This window comes from Pseudorasbora parva, chromosome 15 (genome assembly GCF_024679245.1).
Source record: "Pseudorasbora parva isolate DD20220531a chromosome 15, ASM2467924v1, whole genome shotgun sequence".
Taxonomy (NCBI): domain Eukaryota; kingdom Metazoa; phylum Chordata; class Actinopteri; order Cypriniformes; family Gobionidae; genus Pseudorasbora; species Pseudorasbora parva.
In genome coordinates this window covers 18616806-18638728 of record NC_090186.1, presented here as the reverse complement: position 1 = coordinate 18638728, position 21923 = coordinate 18616806, and the positions used below count along the sequence as shown (strand labels likewise).

At 38.0% G+C, this 21923-nt stretch overlaps 1 protein-coding gene across 1 annotated transcript in view; it reads right to left on the bottom strand.

The window, feature by feature from the left end:
* The window catches only part of ezrb (ezrin b), a 42287-nt gene continuing 20364 nt past the window's right edge, over positions 1-21923 (bottom strand). The window contains exons 5-14 of the mRNA XM_067417286.1: positions 21316-21590; positions 21074-21157; positions 18350-18496; positions 13725-13821; positions 9839-10002; positions 8816-8946; positions 7349-7509; positions 7167-7259; positions 5558-5815; positions 1-1256 (exon numbers count right to left, since the gene is read on the bottom strand). Of these exons, the coding sequence (XP_067273387.1) occupies positions 1092-1256; positions 5558-5815; positions 7167-7259; positions 7349-7509; positions 8816-8946; positions 9839-10002; positions 13725-13821; positions 18350-18496; positions 21074-21157; positions 21316-21590 (1575 nt within the window). The 3' untranslated portion in view covers positions 1-1091. The remainder of the gene's footprint in view (positions 1257-5557; positions 5816-7166; positions 7260-7348; positions 7510-8815; positions 8947-9838; positions 10003-13724; positions 13822-18349; positions 18497-21073; positions 21158-21315; positions 21591-21923) is intronic.

The window sequence follows — 21923 nt, the reverse complement described above, 5'->3', positions numbered from 1 at the left end:
CTATTTCAAATATGTTAGCTAATAAGTATTAAGTATGTGGACTCAATCATCATTTAGGTCAGTACAGAATCAATAAACAAATGAATCTGCAGTCATCTGTCATTAGTAAAGAAGCAAAAGTGCATCTACCCCAAAACCTTAAATAACCCAAAGACAGAATAAATAAACACTATAACAAATATTCTGGCAAAAGCCATATTCAACATGAATGAAAGAGTTTTAATATAAGACAATACATAAAATTATCATACTGCCAAGCCCTGTGCTGAGTGGATCATTAACAAGAAAACAAAAACCACAAAAAAAAAAAAAAAAAAAATGAGTACAACCCCTTATTACAACCCCAAACTAGTTATATTTTGGCCAGATTATTGAATTAATAACATAATTAACATAAGGGGATGCATTGTTGGCACGCGTTTACATATTCAGCTTCCTATTTTTATGGCAAAATGATTTACTTCAGAACATTCTGTGAAAATCAGTGGTGTGCATTTGTGAAATTGGTAACATTTTACAATAAGGCTCTATACGTTAACATTAGTTAATCACAATTAACTAAACAATACTTGCACAAACACATTGATCTTGGTTAATGTGAATTGCTACATATATAAATACATTAATATTACAAGTTATTTGTTATCACTAGTCAACTAATGCATTAAAACCCAAGAATGAACAATAAATTAACAGACATTAATAAATGTTCATCTTTTTTCATTATACCTAATGCATAAACTAACGCTTTAAGTATAGAACCTTATTGTGAAGTGTTGCTGTGAAATTAGATGTACACCATTAAGGGGTAAACATCATATTTGTGTTTACATATATAAATGTAAATGACACAAAAAAATTGTTTTAAAATAATTTCATTTTTTTGTGCATATTGAACCAGTATTTGTATATCACACACCTCAAATCTGTTTCATTACCGTGTGCATGTACGTGCACGCACTTGGTCGTGGTTTTGAGCGCAGGTTGTGCCTCTTGCATTGACCACTCAGACGTAGGGATAGAAAGAAAACTGACAAGGGCTTTGAGACTCCTTCCTTCTCTCCTTCCCAAAGTTTCCTGGTCCAGATATTTTATAAGGCCTCAAACTCATCAATTCTCTGTTTAGTATTTCCCTGGCGGATCTGCCGCAGAGTTTTGTATTTGTCTCGGCCGACGCGCATGTTTTCTGTGTGCAGCAGGTCATTCGCAGTCTTCTTGGTGTCGTCGCGAGCCTGGGCCAACTCCGAGGTCAGAGCCTGTAAAGAAGATAAATGTCAGAAATTTAGTGATGCTTTTTTGATCTATGACTGAAGAGTACGATCACTTCTGAATCCATCTTATGTGGTATTGTCAAGTAGGACTTCCTGTCAGTGTCAAACAAACATTCCTAAACCCTATCCAAACCAGTTAATGTGATTTTACCAAGTAGGACATGTTTCTGGATTAACAACCGCAATGTCAGACCCCTTAACCCATACCAATTGGATATCTAGTTAATGACATTCTTATTGACTTGGTTTCCTTCCAATTTAAGTTAGGAATAAATTGTGGTTTAGGGTTTAGATTGTTTGATAGTAATGCTGTTTCAGGACAATGACCTACTTAGTGGAATCACATTAACTGTAGTTAATAGTTGGGGTAAGGAATAGACAAAGGCAGAGGGATATTATAGGTTTAAAAGACGAGCCCCAACCCCAGCCTAAAACCTAAGCCTAATCCTATTTCCAAAATCTGCTTGTTAAGAATGTTGTCCAGGACCAACAAAGATCTGTTGGCTGTACTACAGTAATCATATGAGACAACCTGACGGACCAAACAAAGGACATGTTTGTAGAATCCCTGGAGCTAGACTTTCCTATCAACCAAGCATATCTCAAGGTCTATCCAACCCTAAACCTAACCTCAACTTTCTCTTAAAATCAGTCTCTTAAAAGCAATTTTCTGGTAGATGTTTCAGCGCAGGGATAATCATTTCAACTCATAAGTAGTTATAGGATCTCAGTTATAGCAACTAGCCACCAGGGCGGTCCCCTGAGAACTACATGTCCTCCTAGGGCCACTTTCCTGGTTGCATTAGCAACAGCAGTAAGAACTCTGAAGTGACATAAGATGTCTGACAGCGATGGAATTTAAGTGCGGCATTCAACAACTGGAGGATGGAGGACACAGATCAATTGAGAAGCTGTACCTTACTTTCCATGTTTCGTAGAGTGGTTGCTGATGTTTCCTATGTGTTCAGCCAATCAGCCTACCTTTAGGTCACTGGTAGGTTCTATTGTTCTAGGTTAGACAGTCACCCTACTCTAAAGTAGGAGCTAATGTAGTCCCCCCACAAGCTTTTCCTATTTCTTAAAATGTTCTCAGTTCCTGAGGTGCGAACACATTAAAGGTCCCATTCTTTGCGATTCCATCTTTCAAACTTTAGTTAGTGTGTAATGTTGCTGTTAGAGCATAAATAATACCAGTAAAATTATAAAGCTCAAAGTTCAATGCCAAGCGAGATATTTTATTTAACAGAAGTTCCCTTTCAAAGCCTACAGCGAACGGCCAGTTTGGACTACACCCCTGCACTTCCTGCTTTAATGACGCAACTAAAACCGTTTGTTGACGAACCCTCCGCCCACAAGAACACGCAAATTCAAATTACAAAAGCGTTGTTTTTGTAGAGTGTGTTTGTCGCCATGCCATTGAAACGCTGTTATTTTCATCCCGGAGTCAAATCACCTTTGTTTGGCCTTCACACAGACGCTGTACGTAGAGATCAATGGCTACAGTTTATGTTTAACTCGGTTCCGGAAAATTATAATCACAATCTAAAACTATGTGCAGCACATTTTGCTGAGGACTGCTTCTTCAATCTCAATCAGTTTAATGCCGGATTCGCAGAAAGATTATTCTTAAAAGATGTTTATGGACCACAACCGGTAAGTGTATTTTATTATTTAAGTTGGTCCGTTTAACAGTTGTTTGTGCAACGCTGTTTAGCTTTGTTAACTAACGTTAGATGGTAATTGAAACTAATCTGAAAAACTTAGCATATAAAAGTGTAGTAATTCATTCAGACACCATCGATTGTTGGTGTTTGTAATGATCAGTTTAAACTACTGAATAGACAGCTTACCATTCTGAAACATCCAACAAAAGTCTTTCCTGAGCAGGTTGTAATCAATCCTCTTCGATATTCTCCGGGTCTGATTCCGGCTCAAATTGATAAGGCAATATAGACATTTTTGCAATAACATTGAGCGCGCGTATCTACCCGTTATGGTAAGAGGCGGGACCTTTCCGGGCAACGTGCACTAAGCTGCTGTCCAATCACAACACGGGAAGCGCTGGCCTAATCAGAACTCGTTACGTATTTTTGAAGGAGGGACTTCATAGAACAAGGAAATCATCAGGCCGTTTTTAGGACAGAGGAAACACCGGTATACAGATAAGTAAATTGTGTGAAAAATACTGGGTTTTTTTACAGGCGAAACATGAACTCATGTTATATTGCATACTGTAAACATAATCAAAGCTTCGAAAACACGCGAAGAATGGGACCTTTAAAAAGTGGGCCAATAGTTATTGGAACTATGAAAGCAGTCATCCTGTGTAAAAATCCCCAATGGAGAGTTACATTAGCTGATTTCTGATATAGTTCCTGTACTGCCTAAGAAGACGTCTAGCCCTAAGAGGACCTACACACCTGAAGAGAGTTTGTTCTCTTGCATTGAGAACCCCGTAGTGACAATCTATTGCAGTTTTTAGTTTAACATTATTTCTGTGCACAACATAACTACAATGATGGCATGATATGGATCACATTTTTATGTCAGGGATAATGTACACCCAGCCAGTTGTTATCACTTGAGTCACTGAAGAGGTTCCATTATTTTTATTTTTATCTTAAATGGGTTAAGAGATTACATTATTCCACTTATTATATGGCTACTTGTAAGTAAGACATGAAGTATTGTCTGGAGTTTAAATATTTGATTAGCTCTCGTCCTTGAAGTCTTCCATTGTAACCTGTGGTGGTTAATTGTTTTTCAGTCTCAAGATGGCACAAGACAGTTAACGACAGCGGAGTGACACGTATAGCATATAAATAGTGCCGGTCAAGATAACTCGTAGTACCTGATGAGCGGCTTGTTATTCAATTTGGTGGTTGTTATCTGAGAATAACATACTGCTGGAATGCGCGATTGACCAATCAGAATCAAGTATTCCACAGAGCCGTGTAATAAACTATTTAAATACTTTTGTTTGTTTTATGTTAATTATATGGGAGTTGGAAAGGCAATGAAGACTACCAACTGACAGCAGGGGAAGGTTAAACAGTTTCTTAAAATGGTGAAGAGGAACTATAGGTCCTTATGTGTGAGTATTTACTTAGTTCTTAAAACAAAAATTAGTTCTTGCAGTGAGAAAGGAGCTATTCATACATATTAGTTCCAAATCTGCTTCTATACATCTGGATTTAATTAAATACAAAACATCTTGATAAGATGGTTCAGGGACTACAGTTAGAACTAAACTCTGCAGGAAAGTGGATCTTCCTCCCTGAACAAAAATAAAATAAAATCAGAGAGCAATGACTAATTGATAGGAATGTTGTATAGGATTGGCTGTATAGGAGGCATTCAACCTTGCTCCTGGAGTCCCACTGTCCTGCGGAGTTGAGGTCCAACCCTAATCAGTCACACCTGAACCATCTAATCAAGGTCTTCAAGATTAATTGGTTGAATACCCCTGGTCCAGGAGCAATAATTTTCTTTTATGATACTTTACAGGAAGAACGCAAGAGGAGTTTTACATTTCCCAAAGACTTTGATTAGTTGGCTCAATGGTATTGGATTAGAGCAGGGGTGTCCATTCCTGCTCTAGGAGGTCTCCTGTCCTGCAGAGTTAGCTCCAGCCACACCCGAATCAGCGTATTCACTACACTTAATAAACTGCTTTTGTGAGGAAATGGCTTATTTAATGAATCGACAGCCCATTGGCTAATCTTCAACATGTTTGCTCATGTTTTATGAGAGAAATCAGATAATTGTGCAACAAGTTTGATTCAGTTTATGACACTTCGACACTCATTTCTATGGTATCTGCAAACAGTGACTGACTGTTGCACAACTCTGAATGAAATTCAATGAGTGTTACGCTTTTTCCAAAGGTAGAGCTGCATACCTTCATATCTCCCAAAAATAAGACCATCTCTGCTAAGCAATAGGCATCCTAGGAACTTCCAGATGGGTGCATGGAAAATGCATGAAGATTACCCTAACTCCAAACCCCATTAAGAACGTTGTTAAGACTTAAAGATATATATGAGCAAACTGTGCTCCTCCAGAAGGGCTAGAGCCTAGCTAATTTTATCTTTAACCCTAATCAAACACACCTGAACCAGCTAATCAAGGTGTTCAGGATTACTTAAATAGAACAGGTTTGTTGGAGCAGGGTTGGAATAAATGTATAAAGAAAGGTAGCCTCCAAGGTTTAGGATTGGCTACCCCTGCACTAGGCTTTAATCCTGAAGCCTAGTAAAGTTCAACCAGTTGTTACTGCAACTTACCATCAGCTGTTTCTGAACTCGTTCATTCTTCTCGGCCTCTGTGATTCTCTGTTCTTCATTGCGGTGGTCATGGAATCCTCCTGTCTGCAGGTCTGCACTGTAGCTACCATTGCTTTCCTCCCCATCTTCATAGTCATTGTCATAAGGTTCGTAGGCGGGTGGTGGTGGTGGAGGGAGAGAGACAGGGATAGGTGGTGCCGCCATCACCATGTGAAGCTCCTCGCGGGTCTTCACCAGGTCATCCTGGGCCTCTTTCGCCTAGAAGAAAACATTCCAACGCCAAAAAGATCAGACTCAACCAATCCAATTACCGAAGAACTAGGGCTGGGCGATAAAACGATAATTATCATGATATAATTTTTCTCGATAAAATGATAACACAGTTTGATAAATTCTCAATATAATGCTTATGCGCTATGCGTAATGCTGCGCATGCGTATTGCAGACCGGGCTTTTGGGTGCAGCATGCGCTATTGTTTACAGTCAGTGACTGACAGGCTTGGAGGATCGAAGTGAAGTGGAGCAATAAAAATGAGCAGTAGTGAAGAAAACTCCGAGCTCACAACCAATTCGGAGGACACCGATATAGTTGACAAGTTAGTTTGCTTAACTTCAGTGGTTTGGTGATCCCATCCGACATAAAAACAGAGCGACGTACGTGGACTGCTTATCATAGGTTCACCACACGGAATTTAATTATTAAATTATCGTGCTTCTTCGAAGTTCTTCCATATAACATGAAGCCCAACACAGCGGTAAATCTACAATAACTACATTCACGCACAGGCTAATCACCTTGTTCGTTTTAGTGCATGACTTGCAAGCTAACGTTACCAAACTATAATCACTAAAATATCGGACTTGTACATCGCTATCGTAATTGTTTGTCTTTGGTGATGTATTAATGACTCAGCATCGCCTGTATCAAAAGAGAAATAATGTCATTCGATGTTTAAAATGAATAAAATAGACTAGACAGCCCTTACTGGAAATCCACAAATACTGAACTTTGCTCTCTCCTTCCTCTCGCGACCAGCCCACTGTCGGTGTGGTGTGCGTGTGTCGGTGAGATGGGCGTGTGTGTGTGTGAGAGAGAGAGAGCGAGAGAGAGATGCACGGTGAGGCAAGAGAAGGGGAACTCAACATTTTTCTTAACTTAAAACGCTTTTTTTTGCCCGTTTGCCTTTTTTAGTGTTTTACTTCTTACACAATTAAGTAATGATATTATTCAGTGTAGAGTACAAAAAAATGCTTACCACAATGAATATTTTAATAAATAAATCTACCTCAGTTTTAATAAATTGTTCACCTGTTTGGGAAGTGTCTGTCATGTTTTGACAATAAAGTATAGTTGAAAACCTTCTTTCACTCAGGAGCAAAAATATGCCTTTAAACTTTAAAGAAATAAAATTTTTACATTTATCGTGATATTTATCGATATCGACTGATATGGAAAATTATATTGTGATAATTTTTTTGGGCCATATCGCCAAGCCCTATGAAGAACTCAAGAATGCACCAAGATTATGACTACAAACTTTTGCAGTAATGCAAACTCATCAAGGGTGAAAAATGATTCCCATATAGGTTCATGTCTTAATGCTCTTACTTTGTGCTGCCATGTCACAGCCTCCTCCTCCTTGCGTTTTTTGGCCTCCTCCAGGAGTGCAATTCGAGCAGTATGTTCTGCTAGCTCAGCGGCCTGAGAGAAATGAATGGGGAGGATTGTTAATGGAAAATAACTATTTTGGCTGCAAAGTCATTTTTGGAGAAACAGTGTTAAACTCTCACCAGCTGTTCCTGACTCTTCAGCTGGTCCTGGGCTTGACGGGCCAGTTCTTCCTTTGCGAGCAGGGCTGCCTGCCTCTCTGCCTCCAATCTGGCGGCCTCCTCATCTGCCAGTCTCCGTTCATGCTCCAGCTGGACGGCCCTCTGCATCTGCTCCTGCAAGTCTGAAAACACACAACCAGATTTCATTTAAAGTGCAACCTATCAATACATCCTAAATATGGGTCTAGGCCTCACTGTGCAAGGTGGTGATTCCGTCATGATTGCACATCTGTGATGTTAATGAATAGTTCACAGATTCAACACTAAATAGTGGTGACCACATTATGCTTTAGCAGTCCCTCTAATTAGTCAACTTTAAAGGGATATGTTACCCAAAAACGAAAATTCAGTCTTCATTTAACCTCATGTCATGGTAGGACCTTTTATTCCATGGAACACCAAAGGAGAAGTTTAGTAAATTTTTATGCTGCTTTTTCTTCAAAAAGCAGTCTGAAGCACCATAAAATTAATACTCATAACTCATACAGCTTTAGATACAGAATATAGTGCATAATAGCTTTGTGAGGAACAAACTAAAATTTAAGCTATTATTCACTGAATTCTTGCTTGACAGCTGTGCCGCCATTTACTTGTATTGTATGTGAAGCAGCTTGGACTTTCTGCTACATATAATTCCTTTTGTGTTCTTTAAAAGAGAGAAAGTGGATTTTGACATTAATAATGACAGATATGTCCTTTAAGCTGAGTGATGTCTGCAGAAAAGGCAGAAGAGATGTAATTTTGTTACAGAGCCCCATACATTTAGATCATTCAGAAAGCTTTGTTGGACTTTGTATAATCAGATATGGCGGGTGGTTTTGGCATGTATGGACACACGATTCAGGAACATTATTTAATCCAAAGAAAAACTTTCTGAATGAAAAAATATTTTTTCTAATAATCTAGTCTCAAACTGGATATCAAAAAGACAAGCTTTGTGGCAAGCACAAAAGAAACATGACATGTGAACAGCAGTTCAGTAACAGGTGCAGTATGACACCACCTTGTGTTTGTATATTGTCTCCTTTTTATATAATAACAAGCCAAAAGGTTACATAAACTGAAAAGACTAGTGACTGTATCTGGCCTGACGTCTCTAATTATGAGTCACATTTTCCATATGGAGTCACAAAAAAAGCACAAATAAAGCAATCATTGGATTAGTTGATATATTTGCTTTTATTATAATCCATATTGTGTTGTTTCATAAAAATAAACGGTTAAAAATGGCCTTTTCTTAAAAGTATAAACATGATAAAGCTGGAAATTTTCCTCGCATTCAAAACAACTCTTATATGTTGATTGTTTCATTTGCTTATGTGAACGCAGCCATGAAATGCTTATCTTGCATTAGGTATGAACATATTAACCAAAACAAAACATTGTTTTACAAATTAAAGACAAACATGCTGGACCCTGGAGTCTTACCTTTCTCTGCTTTTTTGGTCTTCTCCTCAAACTGGATAAGTCGCATCATCAGCTCCTGTTTCTCCCTCTCCATCTGCTCTTTCTCTCTCTCTATGGCCTCTCGTCTCTTCTTCTCACTCTCCAGCTGAGCTCTGCAGATAAGGCACAACCAAAGAGACATGGTGACGTTTGCTCAGGACACTGCCATACACCCAAAAACAAGTCATCTCTCACCTGCCAAGGGAGTCATATTAAAGTGCTCATATAATACAAAACTTAAAAAATCTTCCTTGCTCAAAGTCCGATGTTAATAATTCAAAACTCCTTGACCTGCTGCAAGATTAGCTTGTTCAGAAATCTTGTTGGCTTCATCACATCACAATCACCATCTATTCAGTATTTAGCGATTTACCTTAATTCACTATTAGCCAATCGTAACTGAGGTCATTTACATATAAAACTGCTTAAATGTCATATGGAAAAGATTGAGCAGAAACGAAGCAACTGGAGTTGACTAAAGACAATGCCACAAAGTTTAATGGTTATCATAATGTTATATCATAAGTTGGCTATTTGATGCTGATTTGAGACAGCTAAATCAGCACCAATCTATTTAATTATCCACCTAGAAACTGTCTAGCAATCTTTCAAAAGACCAAGGTACCACAAACCTCAAAACCTTTAGAAACTACCGAACAACCACACAGAACACCTTAGCAACCACTAATACATCCTTTAAATTTCAAGACTTTTAAAAAACAAAACTGAAAAGTACAAAACAAAAATCTAAACTAAACTAAAGCAAAATGTGACAACCAAATAAATAAACCAAAATTGAAACTAAAGATACAATTAAGTCAGGTTTTGCTAATCCACTTTCAAAAAAAAAAAAAAAAAATAGCAGGCTTTGCCAATTCACAATTTCTAGTTATAAAATTGTAATAAAAAAATTATGCTACACAAAATATGGTCGGTTACATATCCGGCAGCATCTGCTGATGAGACGGCATCAGTCCTCACATCGCCATGGTGATTCATTCTCACCTCTCCATCTGTTTGTGTTGTTTCTCCTCTCGAGCCTGTGCTTTCATCTGCTGCACCTCGATGGTGTCCGGCTTCCTGCGGCGCATGTACAGCTCATGGTTCCCCATGCACAGCTGTAGGATACGTTTATTAATGCGCAGACGTGGGGCGTAGAACACAAAATCCTGCAGGGATAAGGAGGAAGAGACAAGATATATAGAAGCAGGGAATATGAATCATCCAATTTATTGGTCTTTGATCAGACTGATAAGTCTGTGTATTAGCATAATAAAGTTGTGGTATAATATAAATGTAAGTCCTACAGAAAGCAGTTGCTCTGACGCTCAGAGATAACGCTCAATGGAGGTCTGCCTGTCAGAGCTGGTGTTTATCAGCTAAAACAGCACTGCTACTACTAATGACTCGTCACTGTGAAACTGCATGCATTACAGTGATTTACTGTTTGTGTGTGTCAAAATAAAGCCATAGTCATCGCAACATCTTTTTTTTGTCACATTGCAGTTATTTTAGGATTTTTTATACCGCATTATTTAAACCTATTTTGAATTAGCCTTGACTTTTTAATTTTAGAAAATGTATGAATATAATTTGTATTTAGTTTTTATATATTTTTATTATTATTATTCCTTTTATATTCAATTAATAAAAACAATAAAAAAATTTAGACAGTCACACTGAAACACAGTGCTGAAAAGCTGACCAGATTAAAATGTACATGAATCTTATTATGTCCAAGTACTAGGGGAAGAATGACTTCAGAATCTTAGTTTTTTTAATGTCGAAAAGTCAACATTTGTGTGATTAATCGCGGTCGCTGAGGACATCATTAATGAACAAATCAGCTTGAACCTCTAGCTGAGACTCAAATGTGGGTTGGCTTGTGCACAGCTATGCCATGATGACACAGCGCTGCCCACAAGGCTATTGCTCCTATATACCAGCTTATATACCAGGTGGTTATACTTCTCATAGATTTCTAAAGCCCCTTTCACACTGCGATTCTGGCAAATACACGGATAATGCGACTCGGCATTTGTTCCCGGGCCGCTCGATTTGGTCCATTCACACAGCCAGCGAAATACCGTAATATCTGCGCTTTCACACACAACCCGTAACGGTCCCGGATCGAGTTGACACATGACATCTGGATGTGTCGTATAATGGCGAGCAAGCTCAGCTTCAGCGCGGATAGTAAGGAGCTCCGTGGTCTCGACTTGTGTCCAGTTTGCGCACATTTCTGCTTGTTTAATTTTAGTTTATTTTGTATACGAAAACTCTCTGCATTTAAAACACCGACTAGCTCTTCTGGCACTGCAGGGTTGTATTATTGAAAAAACAAGCTTGAGGAGTCGCACGATAACTACGTACACGTTGCGGCATTAGTTTTGGCTTTTGTTCACACTGCGCTCATCCCAGATCGAACCCCGCAATGTTACTAGGTCCCCGACCCGGGTTCAATTCGGTAATCAATTCCGGGACGTGGTTGCTTTCACACAGAAGGCGACCCGGCAATGTTCCGGGAATATTGCGGGTCCGACGTACAGTGTGAAAGGGGCTAATATCAGATACAGTTAAAGTAGCACAATAAAGATTACATTTATATAAATACATTATTTAGTGAGAGCGATTGCATGTGAATTCATTATACCTGGAAGTATCTCTCTGCTAATAGTGAAGCTGTGGGTTTTAGTTACTAAGAAATATATGCTAGAACTTTTCAGTTTCTACGCCATTTTATTGATATGAAAAAATAACAATAATTACAGAACAGTGTTGACATATTTCTGCGCTACTGAATGATTTGGTGTATGCCATCGTGCGATGTGTGCGCTACAATTCAGCAATGCATTAATTTCGAACGGTGATTAACTTGCGTGAACAATAAGCTGTTTAAAACATGCATTCACATGACCAATTTTGAGCATCCAGGTGGTATAATCATATCTTGAGCACTCTCAGAATATGCATTTGTTATTTTAACTGTTAGGAAAAAGGGTGTAAAACTGGACTTCAAAATGTCTTAACCAGTTGCGCCCTCTATAGGCCATCACCAGTGGCTAGTTGACATCAAACAAAGCATCATGGCAACGCAGTAAAGTCAACCAATAATATACAAACACCCATCAGGCATAACATTATGATTCCTGATTATTGTGTTGGTCCCCCTTTTGCTGCAAAAACAGCCATCCCGACTCCACTAGACCCCTGAAGGAGGGCTGTGCTATCTGGCACCAAGATGTTGGCAGCAGATCCTTTGAGTCCTGTAAGTTGCGAAGTGGGGCCTCCATGGGATCAGATTGGTTTGTTTAGCACATCCCGCATATGATCGATTGGATTGAGATCTGGGGAATTTGGAGGCCAAGTCAACACCTCCTGAAAGATACCACATCCACAGGAGAATACCGTTTCCATGAAAGGGTGTACATGGTCTACAACAATGCTTAGGAAGATGGCATGTGTCAAATTAACATCCACATGGATGGCAGGACCCAAGGTTTCCAAGCAGAACATTGCCCAAAGAATCACACTGTGCCCGCCAACTTGCCGCCTTGTCTTCTTCCCATAACGCATCCTGGTGCCATGTGTTCCCCAGGTAAGCACCCGCCCATCGAGGTGATGTAACAGAAATTCAATCAGACCAGGCTACCTTCTTCCATTGCTCCGTGCACGCCATTGGCACCTTCGGCGGTAGACAGGGGTCAACATGGCCACCCTGACTGGTCTGCGGCTATGCAGCCCCATACGCAACAAACTGCAATGCAATGTGTGTTCTGACACCTTTCTAATCAGAACCAGCATTAACTTCTTGAGCAATTTGAGTAGTAGCTCCTCTGTTTGATTGGACCATACGGGCCAGCCTTCGCTCTCCACATGCATCAAAGAGCCATGACCCCGTTGCCGGTTCACCACTGTTCCTTCATTGGACCACTGTTGATATACACTGACCACTGCAGACCGGGAACACCCCACAAAGAGCTGCAGTTTTGGAGATGCTGACCCAGTCGTCTAACCATCACAATTTGGCCCTTGTCAAATTCACTCAAATCCTTACGCTTGTCCATTTTTCCTCCTTCTAACACATCAACTTTGAGGACAATGTTCACTTGCTGCCTAATATATCCCACCCACTAACAGGCACCGTGATGATGAGATAATCAGTGTTATTCACTTTACCCATCATATGGGTCATAATGTTATGCCTGATCAGTGTATATATATAGTATCTATACAGTATGGCATATATACAAAGGCATCAATTGTCAATTGACTTATTTAATTGCACTTTTTTTTGTAAAACACCAGTTTTTAATATTTTTATAGATGCATTAAGCACATATATCTACACATATAGAATTTTTGAAGTTGTCAATAAAGCCAAGATTATTATACGTTTTACAAGAAAATACTATTTCACTCTTTCAAGATTTCACGTATAAAAATCAGCATGTTACTTATCGCTTCTTTGTGAAATTTACCAGCAATAGCTGAGAGAAAGTTGTTTCTACATAAGTGTTTGTGTATTTCCACTTTTTGTGAGAACCTGATGATTATGTTATCTTTTAAAGAGCATCTTGTGCTTTAACAGCCTTTTACATAAAGTTCACAATTCTCAATGTTTCAAATATATAATTAGTGAATTAGTATACAATTCTTACCATCATAATAATGGTTCATTGCTTTTTTTAAATCCAAAAATGACTTAAATTAGACTTATCCAAAACCCTACTCTGAGACATTGTAATGTTGGCGCGACATAAAATGTTTGTCAATTAGAATGTAATAAAAAACAAGTTTTATTCTCGTCAAAGCAGTTTTTCAGTTTCAGTTGGGACTGTGAGGTATGAAAGGCGGCTTGTGTCACAATTAGCCTACTGGTTTCACTTACTGGAGCTTTTTTATCTATAGGCTTGATGACAAACTTCTTATCGTTGAAGGAAATGTTTCTTATTTCGCTCCAGGGGAATCCAATTTTTGGTGTGAGTCTGTGAAGACAATGATGAAATCATGAGATCTTTTCATTCCAAACATACAGTCATGCAAAACAAACATCATACGGTAAACCAGAAATCCCCCTTTAAAAAGTGGACAACAGCTATCAGATCTTGCTGACTGAGCAAAAAGCTAAATATTAGCACTGAGATCAGTTTGTAATGCAGTGAGAATGTTGTACCACAGGCATGGCGGTCCATCACTGAGATACTCGAGGAATGTAAAGACAAGGAAGGGCCTGCGATTAACGTGAGCGAATGACATCATTGCAGTGAGGAGTGTGCTGAGATGTCTTTGTGGAGCTCATGGGAGTGTCGTTACAATGGCACCTTCCAAGGTACATGTCAGATTGTCTCTATGCATAGCAAAGAGAGCACAATGCTATTGTGGCCCACCTGTACGACACACCACAAACCTTCCGTAAACCAATTGGCAGGAATGGTTCAAATAAATGATGATTATAAATAAGGTGTGAAAAATCCTGGATCCTAGGGCTCTAGTTTTTGTCCTTGTAGTGCTATGACTGTTACAGTCCGTCTCATGCTTGGCTCTAGTGGGAATAGAGTTCCAGAGAGATTGTCGTGCTGAATTGGTCTAGAGTGGAATAGAGCTGCTAAAGATGTGAAAATGTGCCTGTTTATTTTTTTTACTCATGTGGAAAGAGGGCATGGAGTATTTTTAATTGGTTATCCTACCATTTAAGGAAAATGTTATATTTGTAAATATTAGACTAAGTAAATAAATAAATATACTATTATATTATTACATACAGCACCTGTCAAGATTTTGGAAACATTAAAACATACATACATATATATATATATATACATATATGTATGTATGTATGTGTGTGCATATATGTATGTATGTGTGTGCATATATGTATGTATGTGTGTGCATATATGTATGTATGTGTGTGCATATATGTATGTATGTATGCATGCATATATGTATGTATGTATGCATGCATGTATGTATGTATGTATGTATGTATGTATGCATGCATGCATGCATGCATATATGTATATATGTATATATGTATATATATATATATATATATATATATATATATATATATATATATATATATATATATATATATATATATATATATATATATATATATATATATATATATCTTTTATTTTTTATTTACAAGAAGTCTCTTATGCTCACCAAAGAAGCATTAACTTCATCAAACAGTAATATTGTGAAATATTACAATTAAAGATAATTGTTCCTGTGATTTTTTAAGCGGATTTTTCGGCATAATTACTCCATTCTTTGTGTTTTCAGTGTCACATGATCCTTCAGAAATCATTATCTAATATGATCATTTCATGATGAAAAATTGTTATTTTATTTTTGTAATCACTGTTGAAAACAGTTAAAAAGTAAATCACCTTTTGAAAGTAACTTGACTTTAAATAACGGTTGTATTGACATTATATTGTTCAGGGTATATGCAGGAATCCTGAAGTTAATTTCAATACCTTTTTAAGACTTTTTAAAGACCTTCTCAAAATATTTTAAGACCCCATCGCACTTCAAGTTCTAATCGGCAACAAACCTTTAACTTAATAAACAGTTGTAGTCGAATGTAGACTTTAAATCTCTATCGTAGGCCAATTTTGTATCGTTTTTATTGCATACTGCATATTGCAACATAAGGAGGGCAACACATTCCCGGACTGCGCATTTCGCAAAATACATGACGTCACCCGTAGACGGCGCGCACCAGGGATGGAAATTAACTTTTTTTTAAAGTCTACCACTCAATGTTTTTACAGCCACTTTTTTGTTTTTAACTGACAATGTGTAACTGCATGTGAAAATTAATACTACAAGCTCTACAATACTTAAGCAGTTTATTTAATCTCAAGTTTCAATGAAATACTGACATTTTCTCTTTCTCGCTTATACACACACAAAACATGAACTGATATACATTTCATTAAATAAGTAGGGCTCTGTGTGCTCTTTTTTTACCTGGATGTGGCATTTGGAAGATTTGCGGTCTTTTATGGCTTCCAGTTTTATGGTTTTTAGTCCCAACAAAGAAAGCGTGTTGACAACATACCGAGCAGAACATTGTCAGTAGGGATGCACCAAAATAAAAAATCTTGGCCGAAACCAAAGCCAAAAACTGGAAAATAAAATTCAAACTAAAATGTTTAACTCGACCTCACTCATGTGTTCATTAAATAATAATGTACATGCCTACTGGCCTGCAGAGAAGGACAGAAATTGAATAATGTAATCAAATGTAAAATAATTGCATATTTAACTGTTTAAATGAAAGATTAATCCTTATTAAACATATAAAAGCTATTCAATCAAGAGCATTGTTTAATGTCAAACTAAATATAAGGACATCACTCAGGCAGCAGTAAAGGCTACTGCGCCTTTAAGAGCTGAGGCAGGGATATGCTCGTCTTTCTCGACTGTGCATACTATACAGTTCACTTAAGGCATATTCAGACTATGTCTGCTAGGATACTCATCAAGATGGACATGTTGACATACTTCTTGTGTGAGTTTGTCCGTTTAAGTGCAAGACTTGAAAGAGAACTCAATATTTGCGCGCTGTGAGACGAGCGCGCGCTCTCGGATGATGCGCGAGTCTCACAGCACGTCTTCACGCGAGTGATGACGGAGAAAACGACTGGTCATATGCGCACATACGGCAGCACTCGCATGCATTGAACAAAGTTTACAAAGAGGTGAAACAGCTCGGTAGGTGACGCGAGTTTACCTGCCACAACTCAAAATCAGCCGCATTTGGCTGGTGGGGGTGCTAATTTCCACCCCTGGTGCGCGCGCTCCGAGCCGATCTCAGACTGAGCACACTATTGTTTTTTAATACTTACGAGGATGAAAATAAATATATTCATAAATACTTTTTAGAGTCAAACTCTTTTGACAAAGCTTGAACAAAATTCTTTCAAAATTTAAGACTTTATAAAGCCGTGATAAGACTTTTTAATACTTTATAAGGGTCTTAAATTTCCCAAAATTGATTTATCACCTTTTAAGACTTTTCAAGACCCCGCGGATACCCTGTTGTTATACTACTAGTGGGCGATATTTTTTTTTGTCATTGAATCATTGGCTGCCTCTGAAATCGCATACTTACTAAATTAGGCGAAAAACAGTGTGTGACGTGCAGTATGTCCCAATTCACAGTAATCATAAAAGATAAGGCAAAAAGTCTCCGGATGACCTACTAAACTTCTGTGAGGTTCTGAAGTGTGCATATGATGGACACTTTACCACATCCCATGAGGATTTGTGAATGGCAGTAAAGCAACGCGAATGCCGCTGGTAGGTCACATGATAATGACAACATGGTGAATGTGGTACATCCAGATTATATTCATACTACACATACTCTACAGAACATACTTTTTTAGTGGTCGCAAAGTAATTACTTATTCAAAATAAGTGACTACTCAAGAGTAAGCGATTTCAGGCGCAGCCACTCACTCATTCATTCAAAAATACTCATTCATCCAGTAGTAAAGGAACAAGTCTTTAATTATTTAGTGACTCACTCATAATGTTCTTATTTATTCATTCAGATTAAATGAAATATTTTTAAATAGAATGCAGAAATTAACATTTTGTAACAACCTCTTGTAAATTCCAATACTTTGTTTAGTTGTCTGTTTATAATTGTGAAAGAATCATGCTCTATTTGAAAAAAGAAAACAAAATTCTCAATTTACCCAGAATTGTGCAGCTCTACTTTCATGTCATAGCGTTCAATGTTGAACTATGAACATGTGCTTTTGGAGACTGACATGTTGGCAGTTCTAAGACAGATCTTTTCTTATGACTGAGAAGCTAAAGATATGGGCCAGTGGCTGAAAGAGCACAGCTAACACAACACTTAACACCGTACAAACACGAGCAAGGATCCGATGAATGTGAACTATTTCACAGGTCGTTGTGCAACATGTGTGTTCGCAAAGCCTTCACTCAGTCACTCACACACACAATCCTTGCCCAACATTTTCAAGGACTGCACAGCTTGAAAAACCAGTCTTTGTTGCTATGGTTAAAATAGAGGGCATTGTGGGGGAAAAGCCATTAGTCGCCACTGCACTTATGTACACACACAGAGAGATCTCTGTTTATGGAAACAATGGGAATAAAATGGATGTTACTTGAAAGAAGAACATCATGTTCCTCAAAGCAAACTAAATCCCCAAAAAACACTCCTCAATAGCTTGGATTTTACAGATTGGTGTAAATTAAAGGGGGTGATGGATGTGCAGGCAAAGGTGTTACTAAGTAGCTAGGCATACCACAAAATACTATGGTACTACATTAACCCATACAGTACTTGTAGTATATACAGTACAACCAATACCATCATTTTACTATGGTACTGGCAGTGCTTTTTTGTAGTTGAATTTAAAAGAAGAAGAAAACACATTGAAGATAGGTGACCTGCAGTTGAAATTGCACTTCAGATTTGAATAATGTCAAATGATTGTGGGGAAAGGCTGAACTCACTTGTCGTCTTTCTCATAGATATTTAAGCCCAAGGCATCCACACCCAGCCACAGCTCCGTTCCCTTCTTGTTCTTGATGTCAAAGTAGTTCACCCCATACATTTCCAGATCCTGAGCAATTTTCAAATACTCAAGCATTGCATCCTCTCTAGGAACAAATAAAACAAACAAAATTATTTGCTTTGGTTTGTAATGCTGGCTGGTGATATGACAAAAATCTTTAAGCACAATATGTTATAACATGGTAGTAGTATATCACAGTGTAGTCATTACTAGGGTTTACAGATTAAATATTTCATACATTACCATAATGCTTAACTGCCGGTATTTTGTGCACGCGCTAAAACTGTGCCGCGATTCACGCGAACAGTGTGAGAAACAGACTTGGGAGCGCTCTTGTTCAGAAAAGTAACCTGCGTATTCGTTTTAGCCGATTGGAATTTATTTAGTTCAACAAAACACGTACTGTAAGTGTTGATGGTGTTAATGATTTACCTCAGACATGAGTGAGAGTGAGCTTGCAGTGCATCACGCTCGGACTGCAGAGAATGTGCTCAGTGTAAAACGCACTTTTCTTTCGACCTGGAGTCTAATAAAAGTTTAAAAAGAAAATATGGTAGCTTGTAGGCAATAACTGCACTTTTGGTTTAGAATAGTAATATTAATGTTAACCCTTTTCTTTCCCTATTAATGTTTGCTGCTGCATCTTTTACGTCTATGGCTGATCTTAAAGGGATACTTCACTGCCTTTTCATATTAAACTATGTTATTCCCTTAACTTTAACGAGTTGATACATACCTCTCTTGTCTCAGTGCGTGCACTTAATCTCTCTGACGCGCGGTGATGATCTGATAGCATTTAACTTAGCCCACTAAGCCCAGTTCATTCACTATGTTCACTAATATAAGCTAAATGCTATCAGATCATCACCGCGCGTCAGAGAGATTAAGTGCACGCACTGAGACGAGAGAGGTATGTATCAACTCGTTTTAGTTAAGGGAATAACATAGTTTAATATGAAAAAGCAGTGAAGTAACCCTTTAATTTCTCCAACTACATGCTACACCACAGATCAAACAGAAAATTAACGCTGTGTTTATCGGGCGTTAATAAATGTAGTGCCGTTAAAATGAATTTGCATTAATGCGTTAATAACGCATTTATTTTGATAGCCCTACTAAAAACAGATTTTTTTCCCTTTGTACAGATGACACGGTTATTAAAATTATCCCCGTTCGCAAGGATCCGGGAAAATGTCTAAAACACTGTATTCTGCTGCCAGGCCAGTGGTTAGCAATGTCATGCTGTAAAAAAACACTACGCACCTATAGACTGAACACATAGTACACAAGCGCATGATGTCACCGTTCTCACAAATTCTCTCACATGTTTTTGTAGTTTACACAGAGACAATATCAGAATATTTTTCAAAAACTTTTGAACCCCTTTTTCAAAAGTTAGCATTTTCAGGCCCTCAAAATGCATGTCATGTAAATGAAAGTCCATTTTTTTAAATTATAAAATAAAAATCATAATTAGAAATGCAAAAACTGAAATAAATTTAAAGTTAAAGACCAAAAGTAATTTTAATTAAAAAAACAAAAAAACATTGAAAAGCTCACGTGACCCTATAGCAGGGGACAGGGGTGTCAAACAAACGGCCTGCAGGCCAGAAAGGTGTCCAATCCGGCCCAGGGTATGATTTGAACAATAATATAAAACAGAGATACACTGACTAGTCCACAGGCACCGGCCATTCAAATGGGTTTTATTTTTATTTTGGCTGATCTCTATTCCAGACTTACAAACAAACTGCTTTGCAAACATTTTCCAAAATTTCATTTGTGTGGGAGTCTGTAAAAAGGACGTTAACAGAGGCACACGCTGAATAAGGACACAAAAATTAGAACACAGATGCGCCAGCGGATAAAATATTGTAGTCTACCAGGAACAATCTCACTGTTCACAAAAGAAAAATATAAATATTGTATTGCCGTTTATAATACGTTTCACTGAAGTGAATTGACGGTCTTCAGAAAAGTTTTAATGGCATTTTATTTTCCTCTTATCTCCGTATAAAGTAGTAGCCTATTAATAAGTGCAGCGCTGCTTTGTGTACAGCGGTAACCAATGAAACGTTTCCTAATTGCTACCTGATGGCAGAGAATGAATTCGCATTTTCATCCAGTCGGTCTATTTATGTTTTGTGAAGGACAGGCTTGTCTTATGTAGCATAATTTCACAAAGCCAAAGTCAGAGCATGCTGATTTTGCTGTAAATCTTGTAGTAAATTATGCAATCCAATTTAAATAAGAAAAAAAAAAACTGCTCGCCTCATGCTTGTGTGTAGGATCTTTGTCTCTCTTTGTGATGGCTACACATATTTTTGTTTAAGGCCAATTTGGCCTGTATAGAAAAAAAAAATGTGATTGGTTGTCGCTTATTTTTGACAGTTTTAGAATTGGTCCATTTGTTTTTAAACAAAAAAAAACGTTGGAATTGGCCACGAAAAATCTGAATGCTTGCAATGTATTATTATTATTGTATAAACGTATTTTTTATTTTTTATAACGGATTATTATTATTGTATAAACTTATTATTATTGTATAAACTCATTATCTGCTATAAAATTAAAAAAAACACACACACACAAAACCGCATGTGTTGTCGGATAAAATGATGTCATAGTAAAAGTGATAGCTTTTGCGAGAAAGTCAACTTACTTGAGCATTCCTCGATGTTCCTCATGCCACACTTGAATCCTCTCCTCCCACTGGTCCCGTGACAATTTGTGCTGGTCTAAAACCCTGCAGGACACAATGTTGAAATGTACAATGAAACAGGAGCGACAAGGCTTTGTTTCTAAACATTCATTCGTTATCTGGAAACAAGAAATGAATTCAGAATTCAAATAATGTACTTCCAGGAGCACGTTCCCCAGCTAACCCAAGCTTCTGTGACTCACCGTTGGGGCAGGAGGCGATCTGACGTCAGGTATCCAGGCCTGTGCATTTCCTTGTTGAAATCACCAAATTTGGCCTGCACGGAATAGGAGGCCAGAAGCACCGCAGTCTCTGGAGGACAGTAGATTTCGTCACTCAGAATGCCGTCTTTTACTTGCATGAAGAACAGCTTTTGAGTGATCTCCTGGATCAGCTCATCTGACACATCTTCTGGGAAGAACTTAGCCCGGAACCTAAACTGGATTGGGTTCTCCTTCTTTATATCCTGAGAAGAGACCTGCAAGAAATGTGTCGATTTCATGAATGTATCAACCAAATATGCACATTTAGGCCACATCCGATTGACAGTTGTTCTCCTTCTTTGTTGTCTATGAAGCTCAAACAGAATTTAGGACTTCAATCATTGATGGAAATACTTTAGAAATGTCGAAATCTTTAAGAGCATGACATAATTTGAATGGTTCTCTCTATACACCAGTTAATTTTGGTCCTTAAAACTGACTGACCAAACAGCATGAGTGCTTATATACAGTAAAATATCACTATTTGTATGAGATTCTATGTGAGAGATGCAGAGCAAAATATTTGCCCCCCGCTCCAGAACCAGTCA